Raw genomic sequence first — 16529 nt, 5'->3', positions numbered from 1 at the left:
GCACATTTCAAAAAATGCAGGACAGGATAAACAGGTTTTGAAGATGCTGACATCTTCATGACGTCCATACAGGAAAGGCCTTGCCTACCACATTTTGCATGTATATTAATAGCATCACAGTGAAAGATGAGTTCTAAAATGGGCTTGTTGCAGTTTAGACCTGTTGAAAACATTTAGAGCATTCAGAAATGTAAGAACACGACAGAGGAAGAGTTGAACCACGGAGTGGCTGAAATGAAGAAAGAATGGGGACCCGTGTTGCTCTAAAGCAACTGGACTCCTCAGTTCCCGCATGCTTACAGAGGGCTTTATTAAAAGAACTGGTGATGCATCACAGTGTGAAACATGCTGCTGCTCTGTCTGTCGTTGGCCTCAAATTCAAAAGCGTGGATTTTTCAAAAAGCAATAAACATTTTTAGCAGTCTATTTGTTTACTGTGTACAATTTTCGTGATTTACAAGTCCTTGTATTCCATCACTATTTACTTTTATCCAGCGTCCCAACTTTTTCGGAAAAACTTTTATAAAAGTATATTAAGGAGAATTATCATTTTGTAGTATCGTGCTATAGAAGATTACATTTGAAAATGTGTCACTGTTTGCCTCCCGCTCTATTTTTCGCTAATATTGTGGCATATAACTCTCCCTCCATCCATTTTCTTAACCACTTATCCAATTCAGGGTCACGACACGGCTGGAGCCGGAGTTGGCTCCAGCCGGGTTACACTGCGGATAGACAGGGCTAACACAAAGAGACAGGCATTCACATTCACACCCAATGCCAGTTTAATCAGTGATTAAACTAACATGCGTGTCTTTTGTTATGTTGCCCATCTCATTTCAACGCACAGCCCATGTGTCTTTCATTTTCACTTGCTTCTCATAGACTTGTAAAAACCTATAAAAATACAAAAGCACAAGATGAAACAGCACTCATTATGTTTTTTTTTTTAATTTTATCCTCTTGTTCTTCAATAAATGAATGCACTTCTCTGTGTCTCTATTTCCTGTGTTTTGATGTGTTTTATTTGCTTGGTTTGCTCTTGTGGAGTACAAGTGATCGTGAGCGTGTGAGTGATCTGGCAGAAGAGGGTGGAGATGAAAAAGCTGGGCAGGGAGAGGGAAGTTCATAGCTGTCGAAGGATCGTCAAGAATGTAGCCTGTACTGCTCTGCGGGGTGAGCAGGAGCCATGTGTGTATGCAGAGAGAGAGCGAGAGAGGGTGTGTTTATTATTACGGTGTTCCGGTTAGTGTGGGACTTTCTCTGACAGTAGCAGCATGGTAAGAACTCAGCTTTTTCACTTTTCTTTTACGTGTAAAACTACCCCACTTTATTTTGGCATCTGTATGAAACAACTTGTAACACCGGTGTGTGCTTTTGGCGGCCTACAATGCAGTGGTGCGAATTCATGACATGGCTTGTACAGTGGATTAACTGCTGTGTGTACAGACGGTGATATTTAACCATCACAGACAGACGGCAGCGGGAACTGATAATAAATGGGGGTCTGTTTGCACTAGATGCAATTTTATTGAGGGAAACTCAATTTGATAAACTTAAAAATGGAAAGGAAAGGATATAAATGGGCTCTGATGGGTAATTGTGTGACAGAGTGTAAATGCCAGTCAGCTGACAGATTCACATACTTTTAGTCTTGGTAATCTGCCACTGTTATGAGTGCTGCTCTTGAGGAACTGCAAAGAAAGCATATAACCATGTGCCATATGGGGTCTGTTTGAAAGAAATGACTTTAAGTAAATTAGTTAAAACGCCCTCGCAAATGTTTGGCATGTTAGTTTGAATGCCTAGTAGCAGGAGTTGTCAGCACTTTGCAGCACTTTGAAGTGTGTTCACAAGATGCTAAATGCCAAATCAGCTGTACCCAACCTGAAAGTGAATCAGTCGAGCTTGACAGTAAAAGGAAGTTTCAAAAACAGATGCCAAGCTCAGAACTGCAAGTGTAATAAGAGACGAGAAAACGAAGTCAGTTTCCAATAAAAGTTTACACTATCTTGTCACCTTGTCTCTTTATACAACACTTATCTCTTCATTCTTTTTTGCTTTAGTGCCAGAGATTATCTGATGAGTTAAGGTTTAAGAAATGCTGCCAATTCTCAGCCTTCCAAACAAGTTGTACAACATTTTCATTAAGTACCTCTTTATTGGGCTTTGAACTGGAGGCTCCAGGTAGTAGGAAGAAAGTGTAAAGTGTTCATGTGTGCGATGGGAAGCTCATGGGTTGAGATGGTGAAATGGCTGGAGAGTGTTGGCGGTGCAGGAATGCTCCGATTTGACCCATGAATGATTTTATTGTTTCCTTTCAGTTTGGCCATGAAAGAGAATACTGACTGCTCCGGCTGAGGATTCATTTCTGTGGTTTCTGATCTCTTTAAGTCCTGAAATTAATGGCAAATATTATCACATCACATCTCCAAAGTAATTAGCTTGGATCTTGTTGAAGGTCTGCGCTGCACTTTTTATCCTTCGTTGTCCACATTCAGCTTGGCGGGGTTATACTGGGTAATAAGCTCGGAGACAAATGGAAAAATTAACACAAAAACTCAGCGATGAAGAGATTAGAAAGGATATGAGATAACTGCGCCGAGTCTATGCTCAGGTGGAAATGAGTCAACGTTCAGATCGATGCAATTATTGGCATCTCATTGCAGACAGCGGAGAGGCTAATCCCTCAGCCTCCATGTCCCGATGGGGGTTCGATAGCACAGTCGGACCTACTGCTGTTCTCTCATAAGCGCATAGGCAAACACACATACACACACCGTCAGCACATCAATATTATATGATGAAGGGAAAAAAGGCGGGGGATTGCATGAAGTTGGCATTGTCCTTTACAGCGCATGCTCCCATACACTTTTCACTTTCTCTCATCTGCCCTGTTATCAATTTCACTTCTATAACCCACTTCTGTAATTTTTTAAAACACCATCAGCAGTCTCTTTCCTGTTTATGAAATTCCAGCCATCTGTCCCATCTCCAATTAAATGATAGGAGGTAGTAAAACCCTGGGCTGGTCTTTATGCGGAAGCCTCTAGAGAGAGCCTCTCTGTGTAACAGGAATACAGTGTTTCCTACATAAATAATGAGATTCAGATGCCAGCTGCGATATGGCCACACTCATGTTTTATACAACAAACTTTTTACTCAGATATCATGGTCTTGTCTCTTCCCGCATATTACTGCCTGGCTCCTACTGCAGGGAACTCCAAATTAAACTCTTTCCCCCTGGGGAGGTCCCTGCACCAGCAGGCAGTAACTGTAAAACATAACCAGCTGTTATTTTTTTGTTTTTTGAAAGTTGCACATTCAGTAAAGAGGCTGCCTAAGTGTAGCATTTCTATAGGGCCTGCTGTGCTTCATTTCTGTTGCATAAACTTTGTTGAGGTTGCATTTCAGTTCAGTTTTAGAACAGGTTTGATAGCATCAGTGTCTGCTTTAGTGACATATTCTGAGGATTTTATTTAGGCTATTTGTGAAGTAAGAAAAAACAATTACTGAAGGGTTTAAAACATTATTGTGATCTGATGAGGGCTAAAAGAAATTGCATTATATATTTCAAATGTCTCCCAAATATCTCTCGGATATTTGAGCCGAAGCTTGTGCAGTTTGGCATTATCGTTTTGTAGCTGTTATTGACTGAATCTGAGAGAAAATCTTTTTTTTTTCAGGTGAAAATAAAAATAGCCAGAGTTTTAAGGGAGCATTGCATGCACAGTTGGACGTGGGTTGCACTGCACCTAGATAGGAGAATTTTTTAAAAATGTTTTCTTTAATATTTTATCAACCTGGATATTTTACAGTGTGACAAATGTTCTCCCCACGCTCAAACAAAGAAAGAATCTGTGATATTTGCACCCGTCTTATAGCATACAGTCTGTGCAAATGAATAACACAGTTATATGGTCACATAATCCATATAGTTGATCTCTTATTTGGTGGCAGTGGAGAAATTGTGACCTTTACATTTGGTTTGCATTTTTAGATTTTCCTTTTTAATGAGTTTAAAAGAGCTTAAAAGCTCAAATCTGGGGATCAGCTATGCCTTTTCAGAGACAGGTATATGGAACTGGACTTGTAGTTCTCTAATATTCCTTTTCAGTTCATATTTTAGGTACGCGGTTGAATGAAAGTAGCATTTGTTCCAAGTGACGTGCAAAGCTGGAAATCATACAGTAGTCTACCTGTTGATGCTATGCAGAGGCACTTGTGTGGCCAGTTTCCTTAAAAGAAGCCAACTGAAGCCGCTTTGAATTAGACAGAATTTCATATTCCTACAGGTTATGCAAGACAATGTGTAAATAACCAACATAAATATAGTAACGATTCATCCAAGGATTGATCTATCGAAAATAGCAAGTTTAGACCATACAGTAATTTCATGATTCACTCTTTACAAATATCTTACTTTTAGTGTTTTCGTAAAAAGGCAACTATTACGTAGACCGTCATTCACAACCTGTGGAGCATCTTCAACACCCACCGAAATGGTGATAACAGTCAATACATTGTCATGGTAACCACGCTTCTCTTCCTAACAACCGCCCACAAAGGTCCCACAGCAACCGTCACCAAGCAACCCCCTCCCGCTTCTCAGTTTCTCTATTTAAGGAGCGGAGGAGGAATGATAAATGATGTTGCACAGAGAAAGAGGAGGTATACGCAAAAACTTGTTGAAAATGAAAGCAAAGCATAGCTTGGTATTGTGATGAATTTCTTGAGCACGGTGTAATTATAATATATTATTACGCATTCACAATATAATATATGTGGATCCTGTCTTAACTGTGGTAATATGGGCTATCCTGTAGATGTCAGAATTGCTTCTTTAAAACTGTGTTTCAACATGACTCTTGTGTTATGCAACATATTAAAGCTTTTCTTAGAGTTGTTGTTAGACTCAACAATAAATTAGTTAGGTCATGTTTTGCTTGAAGGCACTGGATGTCCTTCTTAAAAACCCTGCCCTTTATTTTCCCCTTCTGGCGACAGCAACGACTCTAAGTCGGTCGAACTGCGGGGCTTGAATTTCAACAGTATCGCTTACAACATCAAAACCAAAACAAATTAAAATAGTTTCCTTGTTGCCCGTGAAGACTTTTCCTTGTCTTGTTTTTACCAACTAAACTAACAACAGGAAGTCTCTTTGATCCAATGGAACAGCGACAGCTCAGGGAGGGAGGGAGGAGGACACTGAGTGACCCACTCAAACCTAAAATGGTCAAAAGAGTCATTTTTCAGTCATGTTTCTATCATGTGAATTACTGTGTGATGCAGAGCTTAAACAATACGGAAGGTTAACACTATAAAACCAGTCTTTTACTGCCAAAATCTGTTTCACTTGCTGACTCTAATGCTCCCACACATCCTTGACCCTTGCTGCACACTCTGTGCCTTGTTGCGGGACAGGACACAACTTTCTGAAGGGGGTGCGGCTAACACAAGAAGGAAATGTAGGCAGGGACATGTGACAGCAGTTGTTCTCCTAAACACACACTGAGTGATTGACTCGGGTGGATTTTGTCTCATCAAATCTGGATAACAGGACACTGAAGGACTTCTGGGACTAACTGATATCTGAGAGGTTTTGTTGTTATTGCTATCCTGACTGGAAATAGGATTCAGTTGGATTACGACGGTACTCTTAACTGCTTGCATTTACAGCCGCATAATGGACTGAGTGAGTGAGTTTGGAAGGAATTGCGTGAATTTAATTCCAGTATTTAAGCTGATGGTGCCTGTCGTACAGCTAGCGCTAACCTGTTTTTTCCTGTCAGCATGGTGCTGCTGGTATTTGGCACTTATTTGGTTACTGTTATGTTTGTCAAACAAGGAGAGTGCAAAAGTGCATAAACACTACTAACCTTGGAAACGCTTGGTAGTACATTAACTACTCCTCTGGACTCTTAAGAAAGACGATACATGACAGAGACCTTTTATATCTGTTGGATTACCTATTTATTCTCCAGGCAAGCAATATTGTCAGGTCTCGGGACTGGCACTGCTTGAAAGTAACCAGAATATTGCTTTTCTATAAGTTCATCATGAGCTCCACTAAGAGATGGTTAGTTCTGCACCGCTCAAAAGTTTACACGTAAGTCCTTGTTAGTATGTTTTTAAGTCTATCCTACAGAATTTTTCATTCAGTCTCCATTTAAGACTTAACACACTTCAAAGTCTTTTTTTTGGAATATTTAGTGAAGCTGCTTGTGAGTCCTTCTTATAGCTTCTGCTCCTTTTTCTTCTGCAGTGTGGAAGGGGAATCCCAGTGTCCAGAAACGGGCACCCACAAAGACACCTCGTTCAGCCAGACGCCTTACCTTCGAGGCTCAGAGCGCTACAGTGACAGCAGCAGCAACGCTCCCTCCGGTTCCAGGGGCCCTTCATGCGTTACAGCTTCCAGCTCAGCCAGCTTGGCCTGGGCGTTGCGAACACGCCACCAACCTGCAAGTTTGGCTCTTCGCAAGCAAGAAGAAGAGGAGAACAAGAGATGCAAGGCTCTTTCAGACAGCTATGAACTATCGACAGATCTGCAGGATAAGAAGGTATCAGTCGCAAGAATATATTTGTAAATGTGTTCTTTGAAAGCAGTAAGCAGTAGGAAACATATTTTCACTGGAGCAGTATGGGTGCAAAGCATTCAGACTGTGATTCCGTCCTTTACCTTGTGTTTTTTTTAACCCTCCCCTATTTCAGGTGGAGATGTTGGAGAGAAAATATGGTGGCTCCTTTGTAAGTCGCAGAGCAGCAAAGACCATTCAGACAGCCTTCAGACAGTATCGCATGAACAAAAACTTTGAGCGCCTCAGAAGCTCAGCTTCAGAGAGCCGCATGACGCGCCGCATCATCCTGTCCAACATGAGACTGCAGTATTCGTTTGATGAGCGCCAGCCTCAGCAGCAGGCCCAGACACAAACAAACTTCACCCACAGTGTGGCCGTGGGGCCTCCTCACTCTCCTGATCCAGACCGCACAGGAGACTACACCCACTTAGAGGACTCCTTCTCCAAGCAGGTAAGAGTGTTGTTTCTTTCAGTAGTCATCGTCAAGTTCATTTAATGCTAAGTTTTATATAATATGAAGGTAGTCACAGAGACAGAAAGTAACAAAGAAACATTATAATGAACCAAACTTGACCAGCGTCCCCTGTCTTGTCAAACTTAGACCTTACAAGCAAACTACTGATAAACCGTTTCATGTTTAGACAATTTCCTCTTTTCTTTTAGATGTGTGAAAACTGTGCGCTCATAACAGCTCACCCTCTGTTCCCTCTAGGTTAAATCCTTAGCTGACTCCATAGATGATGCCCTTACCTGCCGTGCAGGTCGCGATGACTCCCAGGAGGGCAGCAAGGAGGGTGGAGGGATTAGTGAAGACTTTGGGGAGTGTGTGTGGAGCAGCAGCAGCAACCCATCTTCCCAAAGAGGTTTGGGAGAAAGAGGCAGGGGTGCTGGAGGAGGACTCAGTATGCATGGTGACAGTACAGCTACTTCATACAGTGATGTCACCCTTTATATGGATGATGGTATGCCATCCTCCCCTCTGTCCCTTGACCGGGCACCTAGCAGCACAGATACAGAGTACTGGGGTCCTAGTGGCGGTGTGGGAGGGCGAGAGGACAGCAGGGACACTGAGGGAGGCGGCAGCAGTAACAGTCGGCGAAGCACCCCGTGTACAGAGTGTAGAGACTATCGTCTCAGAGGTGCACACCTGCCTCTCCTCACTATTGAGCCGCCCAGCGACAGCTCAGTGGACATGAGTGATCGTTCAGACCGAGGCTCTCTGAGCAGAACGCTGGTCTTTGAGCAGGAGCCAGGTGTGGGTGCAGGTTCCCCTCAGGGAACCCTCAAACACTCCCCCAACACAGGTCCTCGAACCACCTCCACAGCAGCTGCGCAGGGCCAGACTCGAGCTCCTGGCAGACCCATACCCACACATATCCCGCACCAGGTGGCAGCCCACCACCACCATCACCACCACCCTATACACCACCATCAGTACCCTGACACACCTTCATCATCCTCGTCCCCACAGCAGCCTCCTACCACCCCTCTGTCGTCGTCGTCCTCTACAGCTCTGCCCCCTGGGGGCCTGGAGCAGCCGTGCTGCTCCGATGGAGACAATGATTCACTCAACTCCACGACCAACTCTAATGAGACAGTCAACTGCAGCTCAGGCTCCTCATCTCAGGACAGCCTGCGGGAGCCTCTGCCTCCTCTGGGCAAGCAGACATACCAGAGGGAGAGCCGCCATAGCTGGGACTCGCCCCCCTTCAACAGTGACGTGGTGCAGAGACGCCAGTACCGTATTGGTCTTAATCTATTTAACAAGTAAGACATACTAAGAAACACAACACAAGTAGCTGTTTTACTGAGAAAAATATGTCGAATGTCGTAATACTGGAGCAAAAAGAAATGTCCTTGGTGGGTTTTCTTCAACAGGAAACCAGAGAAGGGGATCCAGTACCTGATAGAAAGAGGTTTTGTGTCTGACACTCCTGTTGGCATTGCTCGCTTCATTCTGGAGAGAAAGGGTCTCAGCAGGCAGATGATTGGAGAATTTCTGGGAAACCGACAGAAACAATTCAACAAAGATGTTTTAGAGTGAGTATTTGAGACAGACGGCTGTAATATATTAAAACGTGTCAGACACAGATGTCTGAATGATCCAAATCCATCTACATTTGTAACTTCAGAAAGTTTGCCCAAAAATATGTCAGTGTATACGCACACTCCATCTCACATATTTCATGCCAAGTCTAAATTGAGGCAATCTTGAAGCAGCTTTAATCTCCTGCCCATATATAGGATTCATTTTTCTTAATATCCAAGTTGGAGGGTAGAGACGTGTCATCTGTAACTTCTGACATGTGTGTTTCAGCTGTGTGGTGGATGAGATGGACTTCTCAGGCATGGACATCGATGATGCTCTGAGGAAGTTCCAGGCACAGATTAAAGTTCAAGGAGAAGCCCAAAAAGTAGAGCGGCTTATAGAGGCATTCAGGTTTGTTATAGATCACTAAAGGGATTCATTTCAGTCGCTTGGATGCTGCGTCAAAATGAAAATAATCTTTTTGTTTTATTTTTTCACACAAAATTTGTTTCTGTCTTCAGTCAGAGATACTGTGTGTGTAATCCGACCCTGGTTCGACAGTTCCAGAATCCCGACACCATCTTCATCTTGGCCTTCGCCATAATCCTCCTCAACACAGATATGTACAGTCCCAATGTCAAACCTGAGAGGAAAATGAAACTAGAGGATTTCATCAAGAATTTGAGAGGTGCTGCTGGACAGAAAAGATCAAATTACCCTCTACATGAGCTCATGAAACACATATTGCAACTTTTAAAATATGGCTAAAGTTGTGAGAATTTCCTAGATTATACGTTTTCTGTGTGACAACTCTAAAATAGCTTTCTTTGGTTCCACTCAAGGTGTAGACAATGGCCAGGACATACCTAGAGACCTGCTGGTTGGGATCTACCAGAGAATACAGAAATGGGAGCTAAGGACCAATGATGACCACGTGTCCCAAGTACAGGCAGTGGAAAGAGTCATTGTGGGCAAGAAGCCTGTGAGTTTATCCTGTAATACAAAGCTCTTTAATATATCGTTCTATTTAGCTAAAAGTTGTCATTTATTTGTACTGTGTTTGTCTATGTAGGTGCTGTCCCTTCCCCATCGTAGACTGGTGTGTTGCTGCCAGCTCTATGAGGTGCCTGACCCTAACAGACCTCAGAGGACAGGAGTGCACCAGCGGGAGGTCTTTCTCTTTAATGACCTGCTCGTGGTAAGATTTACATTATCGTTTTTTTTTATCATGTAACAGATAAGCGGTCAGTTTTTCCTGTACCTGTTAAAAAAAATTCATTATACTATTTCTATTGTGTACTAGGTGACAAAAATCTTCCAGAAGAAGAAAACCTCAGTGACTTATAGTTTCAGACAATCTTTCCCTTTGGTTGAGATGCAAGTGCACATGTTCCAGAACTCATGTAAGAAGCGATCTCTGTTTTGCACCTTCTAACTGTTCTTAAGTGCATTTTGTGATGACAAGAGTATTTATTTCTGCTCCCCCCCACCCCCCCCATCTAGACTACCCTCATGGCATCCGTCTGACCTCAGCAGTCCTGGGTGGAGAGAGGAAGGTTCTTATTGTGTTTATGGCACCCAGTCAGCAAGACCGCACCCGCTTTGTTAGCGACCTCAGGGAGAGTATTGCTGAAGTGCAAGAAATGGAGAAATACAGAGTTGAATGTAAGTAGCCCCATCTGCTGGCCTTTCCTGTAAACCATAATGTTACTTTTTGGTCAGTCAAAATGTTTCGTTTTCTTCACATCCTTTCTGGTCATTCTTCTCTGTGCTAAGCCTCAATTTTATTTCCAATCCCCCCTGTGCCCTGTGTGTAAATGTGCAGCGGAACTGGAGAAACAGAAAGGTGTGATGCGGCCCAGCTTGCTAACTGGAGGTGTGGTTGGAGGAGGCGTAGGTGTGAAGAGCGATGTTGTGAATGGCACCTTGGGAAGAACGAGTTTTGATGACAATTGCTCAGTTGGTGAGGGTCTCAAACGCACAGCGCTCAGCTCTTCTCTCAGGGACCTATCGGATACAGGTGAGACATTGCCTCATCGGAGACAGGGTCAGCTTGATTACATTACTACCAGCTGGGATGAATTGGGTTGCATGATTTTGGTCTCTGTTTCTATTGCTACAGCCTGTTTCTCTTTCTTGCTGACAGTCAGACACAGCTTATGCAACTCTTGCCTTTTTTTGCAAAAAATATTCCAATCTTTCATGCTTTGCTAACCTGGTTCTTCCTGGTGGGGTACAGGGAAACGTGGTCGCAGGAACAGTGTTGGTTCTCTGGACAGTACAATGGAAGTAAGTCTTTATGTAAGACTAGAATTAGACCTATAACCTTCACTAGATTTGCATTTTCCCCCATTGGTTCTTTATCCTCCCGAGCAAGTACTGTATGTACATGGTGTGTGCGCGTACATGCATGTGTGTGTGTCCTGGACTGACACCTGTTGCATGACTATGTGCGTATATACTTACCCTAGCATGTTTTCCACCTCCAGATACAATTATTTCCTGTGTGTGATAATAAGCGGGAACCGGGATGTATTGCAAGACTCTAGTGTTTATTCTAAAACTCGATGATACTTTATCTTCTAGGGCTCCATCATTAGCAGCCCACAGCCTCACCAGCGCTATCCACTGCCAGGTGTGCTTCCTGGTTGCTATGGAACAGAAGACTTCCGGCCTCATCGCCCCATCCTGAGCCCCGGGACGGGGGTGGGGGGTGGGCCGGGGCAGCAACATACCACTGCTGGGACAGGAGCTGGGGGAGTCTCCAGCAGTGCAGAGAGAGCAGGAGCGGGGAGCGGCCCTGGGGGGAGCAGCAACAACAACAGCGGTTCCTTCCTGGGTTCCCTATTCGGCAGCAAACGCGCCAAACCACCAGGGCCCCTTATTCCACCGGGACCACCCTACCCCGCACCTGTCCCCCCACCGACTACGGGAGGGCCCCCTCCTCACTCCCCTTCATCTCTATGCCAATTGGAAGGGGGGGCTACCAAGCTCCAGGCACTTCACGCACAGTACTGTCACGCGGGCACCGTGCAGCCGCCACCACCTTACTACCATCACCATCGCTACCATGTCCAAACTGTCCCTCCTCCTTTGCCAGGAGTGCCCCCTCATACTATACAGAGAGGCCCTCTACCCTGTCGTCCACCGCTTGGCCCACCGCACGCCCAGCACCCGCAGCTGGCCCATCTCTCCCAGCTCTCCCAGCATGGGCTTCCGGGTCGTTACGCCAACATGGTGGTGGGATGTCCCCCACCCCTTTCTCCTCTCTCCCAACATTCCCAGAACCAACAGTTCGCCCTCTACCACGTGCAGCCCACACACTCTGTCAGAGGGGCCGGCGGCCCTGGTACCAAACCTCCACTAACCTTGTCATTCTCCCACCCCCACGCACACTCCCAAACCCACCCAGGACACGCGCACACACCACACCCAGTCAGCCACAGCACCCACCAAACACACTTCATATTCGGCACTCTGCCCCACAATCTACCATCCGCTACCGTCAATGCGCATCACGCAGCCTCCGCCGGCCCGTATCTGCCCCAGTACCCTCCTCTTTCTTCTATCCCCCCTCCCCCACCACACTCCCCTTTACCCCCCCCTTCGTCCCCCCTTACCCCTCTTACACCTCTCTCCCCTCACCCCCCCCAGCACCCCGGGCAGCCTCAGCAGGGGCCGCAGGTGACAGGGGCTGGAGCGACCGGTACAGGGGGCAGCTCCAAATCCAAGCCTATCAACCGGATAAGTACCGTAGTGTGAGCAGGATGTGGGGCTCCAGAGTTCAAAGGTCAGATGATAGATTGGAGGAGATGGGCAGAGCTAGGCCTAGAACCAAATCTGCCAGGACAGAAAGTAACAGCAGCAGCGCCACTGAGAAGAGGAAACGAAGTTTGCTCCGTCTCTGTTACTTTCACCTCCGTTTTCCACATATGTAGACGGAGACAGAAAGCACAATTAGAGTTAAACGACACGGCCTGTGGACGCATCCTTGAAACCTGAACCGGCACCACAGAAACACACACGCGTGCAACATTACACAAAAACACACACCACACGTTTCCCCACACACAATCAGAGAAGTCTATAGCCATATATTTAAGATGAAACTAAATCTATATCTAGATATATTGCCTCAGTTTTAATTGTTTGGAGTCTAGTTGAGTCTGTATGAGACTATTTACATGTACAGTACAAAGATGTGATAATGTGGCACTGGGAAACTGGAGACCATAGGTATCCACCTGCTTACGTGGGCATGTAAATAAGGACTGAACCACCAAATGTATTCCAGCGGAGTTTGGCATTAAAAACTGCCCCTTGACTTTGCAATAATTTACTTGGCTTCATGATGTCTCTGTTCATTCTTGCAGGTTACGCTTTGCTGACAGGCATCTTTTTTTTTTCTAAAAGAAGACCTCAGATATGTTGCTTTGTCTAAAACTTCTAAAACCAGTGCACAGTTTTCTGACAGTCTTTTGCTTATTGGTCTTTCACACGTCAACAGATGTCACCGGGCTTTCTAATGCAACGTGGGGTATGGGAATCAATGAGACAAATAATAATATATTTTGAATGTTTATGAAGCTTCTTGCTGTTTTATAGATATTATAATATACCTGCCATGAGTATGATGAATATTGTCCAATAATTGTTTTGATCAGTGAGTAATTATATCAGCAGATGTTTGTACATGGTTTTAGAGAGTATATTCACATAGAGATTCCCTCACTTTGCCATATCCAGTTGAGGGTATTCAGATATGTGAAGTGTGAGTTCTTTTCATAGTACCATGGTTTTATTCAGTTCATCTTATAATGATTAGTATTATTGACTGTTCAGGATAAAGAAGGAGGTTTAGTTTTTGTTCAAATCGATTTGAACATTTACACCATTCCTCTTTTTTTCCTGTTCTGTTTGCAAACAGGGCCACAACCTCTTGAATGGTGTGACTTGACAAAAACTTGAATCTACAGAATGAATCTCAGTTAGTGTTTCCTTATTTTTTTTTCTTTTCTTATGACTCTCCCAGTATTTTAAAAGGCTTAATTATGATCGTAAAAATTGGTGAATTTTTCATACAGGGTGCATACGCAGTGCCCCATATCGCGCTCATCAAATTTATTCATTGTGTGTTTTTTTGTTTTGAAACAAGCACGCTTTTACATGAAGTTTTGTGGTTTTTGCACACGTGATGTCTTAAGTCAGAAATGGCCTTCTTCTAATCCTCCCTCTCCTGCTACTTTCAGAAATCTCTGCTACCGTTTTCTGATGCCTTGGCATCTTGCTGAGGGCTTCTTGTTAGAAACCATAACAAGAGTCAAGAATGTAAAATAGCCTACAGGTGCATACTGTATTTCCTGTTCTTTTTTTTTTTCCTTCTCTGTGGGCCTCGTGTTAGTGTCATTCCTTTTGCTACTGCAGATTTTGAAGTAAAAATTGAGCACTGATGTAGATTACCTTCAGTGCCACTGATTACAAAGGAAAAACTGCGTGTATAATCGGATTCAGACGTGAATATTTGAGCAAGGGAAGTATAAAAATGCAGGTGACGTAAGCTACAGGAAGAATATGCCAAATTTCTGGATGATCTGAATCATCAAAAGTAGGTTTTAAGAAGTTTTGGAGAGAGTCGGGAGTATTAAATGAAGAATTTTATAAGTATGTGTTGGCTACTTTTTTCTTTATGGTGTCCTTTTTGACTCTATTTGCATGAATATATCTGCACTTATTGAATAGATTGTACTGTATAAACCTGAATGTACATATTATAATATACATAGGCTTCTTATCTTAACTATGGGATGAACTGCTCCCATTCTGTATTCAGGTGCGTGCATGTGAGTGCCACTAAGTATGTACATAAAAAACAGGGATATGAGATGTTGGCCAAAAGGAATATCAACTTCTTTTTCTTTTCTTATCATTTCAGACTAAGGGTGAGAGAATGAGTTAACGTGATTTAAATTAAAGCCTAAAAAAAGTTTATATGTCAGTTCACTTATGGATATTATTTTAAGGAAACAATTTTGTTTTTTTCTGTGTATGTACTATGTGTACTGAAAGAATAGAGAATTGAGATGTGAATATTTATTGCTTCTGATACATTAAAGTGTCCTTGCAGTGATGTGATGTGTGTTTGTGTGTATTTTGTACATGCATTAAAACAGACCTCGCCACTAAATATTCAACATAAGCAGAATTGTCGTTCCTAGATAAAGAGGAATATACGTAATAATGAAAGTCAAAGGGGAAAAGTTTACGTTCCACGTTTCAGTTCTCAAGTCAACCCAAATGCAGCTACAAAAATATGATGTAAAACAAGAAGTGAGTGTTATCACAAATCTGATAATAAAAGTCCATAATGCAACAAAATGTGAGGGGAGAAAAAACTCCACAGAAACAAAAACTAACAAAGAACATGGGAAACTTACATGGACAACTCATGACAAACAACAGATGATCTGACAAAACAGAGCAAGGCAGGACTACCTGCACACAGGGGCCTGACTGGGGAAGTGGAAACAGCAGAAACAAAACATGACAACCTATCAGCATAGAACAGGAATTATGAAAATCAAACTAAATGCAAAGACAAGAAAGCTCACACAAACAAGATTCAAGGGGACATTAAAGAGGTTAGAAACCAGAAAAGCTCCAAATCTGCAGTCACTGTGGGATGCTATCATCATTTTTAATCTATGTGAGAAAAGAATTAAGGCAGTTCTTAAGACAAATTGTACTTAATAAACTGACCAAAGAGGGTAAGTGTAATAACAGAGAATATCAATTAGAAATCAAAAACTATACCTAGGAGTAATACATTAAAAAAAAGACTTAAGAGAATAAGAAGAACAGTGAAACTGGCAAGACCAAAACTCTAAAGCAACACAAACACCCTGAGACCAAACCAGACCAAATGACAATAAGTGATTTTTACAGGTATATTAACAATGAATGATGTTACAGTCAGTTCAGATAGCTTTAATATATAAAAGTTTTGATGGCCATATACTAAAAGCATATAGAGCCTTCAAAAGAAAGTTTTCATGTGATTCATTCCATATGAATTAGGAGGGCATGTAGCATCCAGGTGGGCAGCACGGTGGTTAGCACTGTTGCCGCACAGCAAGAAGGTTCTGAGTTCAATTCCACCATCAGGCTGGGGTCTTTCTGTGTGGAGTTTGCATGTTCTCCCCGTGTTCGTGTGGGTTCTCCCTGGGTACTCCGGCTTCCTCCCACAGCCCAAAAACATGCAGTAGTGGGGATAGGTTAATTGATCAATCTAAATTGCCCATAGGTGTGAATCTGTGAGTGAATGGTTGTCTGTGTCTCTGTGTGTTAGCCCTGCGACAGACTGGTGACCTGTCCAGGGTGTACCCCGTCTCTCGCTATGACAGCTGGGATAGCGATAGTGACCCTGGAAAGGATAAGCGGAAGCGAATGGATGGATGTAGCATCCAGGTGCTGCTAATCAAAAGCACTTAATTAACTGATGATCAGCAAGTGTGGCCAATTTGCCAATCTGGGACATTCAGATGTATCTTAACTCGATGCCAAGAAGGAAAAGCATCAGTAATGACCTTAGAGAAGCAATTGTTGCTACACATCAGTCTGGAAGAGGTTATAAGGTCATTCCATAATTCTTCAGTGAGAAAGATTATTCACAAGTGGAAAACATTCAAGACATTCTTCCCAGAAGTGGATGTCCCAGCAAATTCCCTCCAAGGTCAGAAAATGGTCAGAGAATTTGCAAAAGAAACAAAGAAACAGCTACAGGCCACAGTTAGCATATTACATGTTAATATTCAGGACAGTACAAGTACAAGAAAAAATAAAAAGACTGACTTGTTTAGAAAAGCTGACAGAAGAAAGCCTTTTCTCTCTAAGATGAAGATTTACATTAAAGGTGCATTAAAACA

At 43.2% G+C, this 16529-nt stretch overlaps 1 protein-coding gene across 1 annotated transcript in view; it reads left to right on the top strand.

Annotated features, from left to right (window-relative positions):
• The window catches only part of iqsec2b (IQ motif and Sec7 domain ArfGEF 2b), a 29746-nt gene extending 15012 nt beyond the window's left edge, over window positions 1–14734 (top strand). The window contains exons 2-14 of the mRNA XM_006794142.2: window positions 6266–6560; window positions 6712–7029; window positions 7291–8345; window positions 8457–8618; window positions 8896–9018; window positions 9129–9295; window positions 9450–9589; window positions 9680–9805; window positions 9911–10010; window positions 10111–10272; window positions 10433–10627; window positions 10847–10896; window positions 11194–14734. Coding sequence (XP_006794205.1) covers window positions 6266–6560; window positions 6712–7029; window positions 7291–8345; window positions 8457–8618; window positions 8896–9018; window positions 9129–9295; window positions 9450–9589; window positions 9680–9805; window positions 9911–10010; window positions 10111–10272; window positions 10433–10627; window positions 10847–10896; window positions 11194–12369 — 4069 coding nt within the window. The 3' untranslated portion in view covers window positions 12370–14734. The remainder of the gene's footprint in view (window positions 1–6265; window positions 6561–6711; window positions 7030–7290; window positions 8346–8456; window positions 8619–8895; window positions 9019–9128; window positions 9296–9449; window positions 9590–9679; window positions 9806–9910; window positions 10011–10110; window positions 10273–10432; window positions 10628–10846; window positions 10897–11193) is intronic.
• The last annotated feature ends 1795 nt before the right edge of the window (window positions 14735–16529 follow it).

The sequence above is a fragment of the Neolamprologus brichardi genome, chromosome 20 (genome assembly GCF_056152115.1).
Source record: "Neolamprologus brichardi isolate AB-2024 chromosome 20, ASM5615211v1, whole genome shotgun sequence".
Taxonomy (NCBI): domain Eukaryota; kingdom Metazoa; phylum Chordata; class Actinopteri; order Cichliformes; family Cichlidae; genus Neolamprologus; species Neolamprologus brichardi.
The sequence above is the reverse complement of the archived record's forward strand: the minus strand, read 5'-3'. Positions and strand labels throughout refer to the sequence as shown.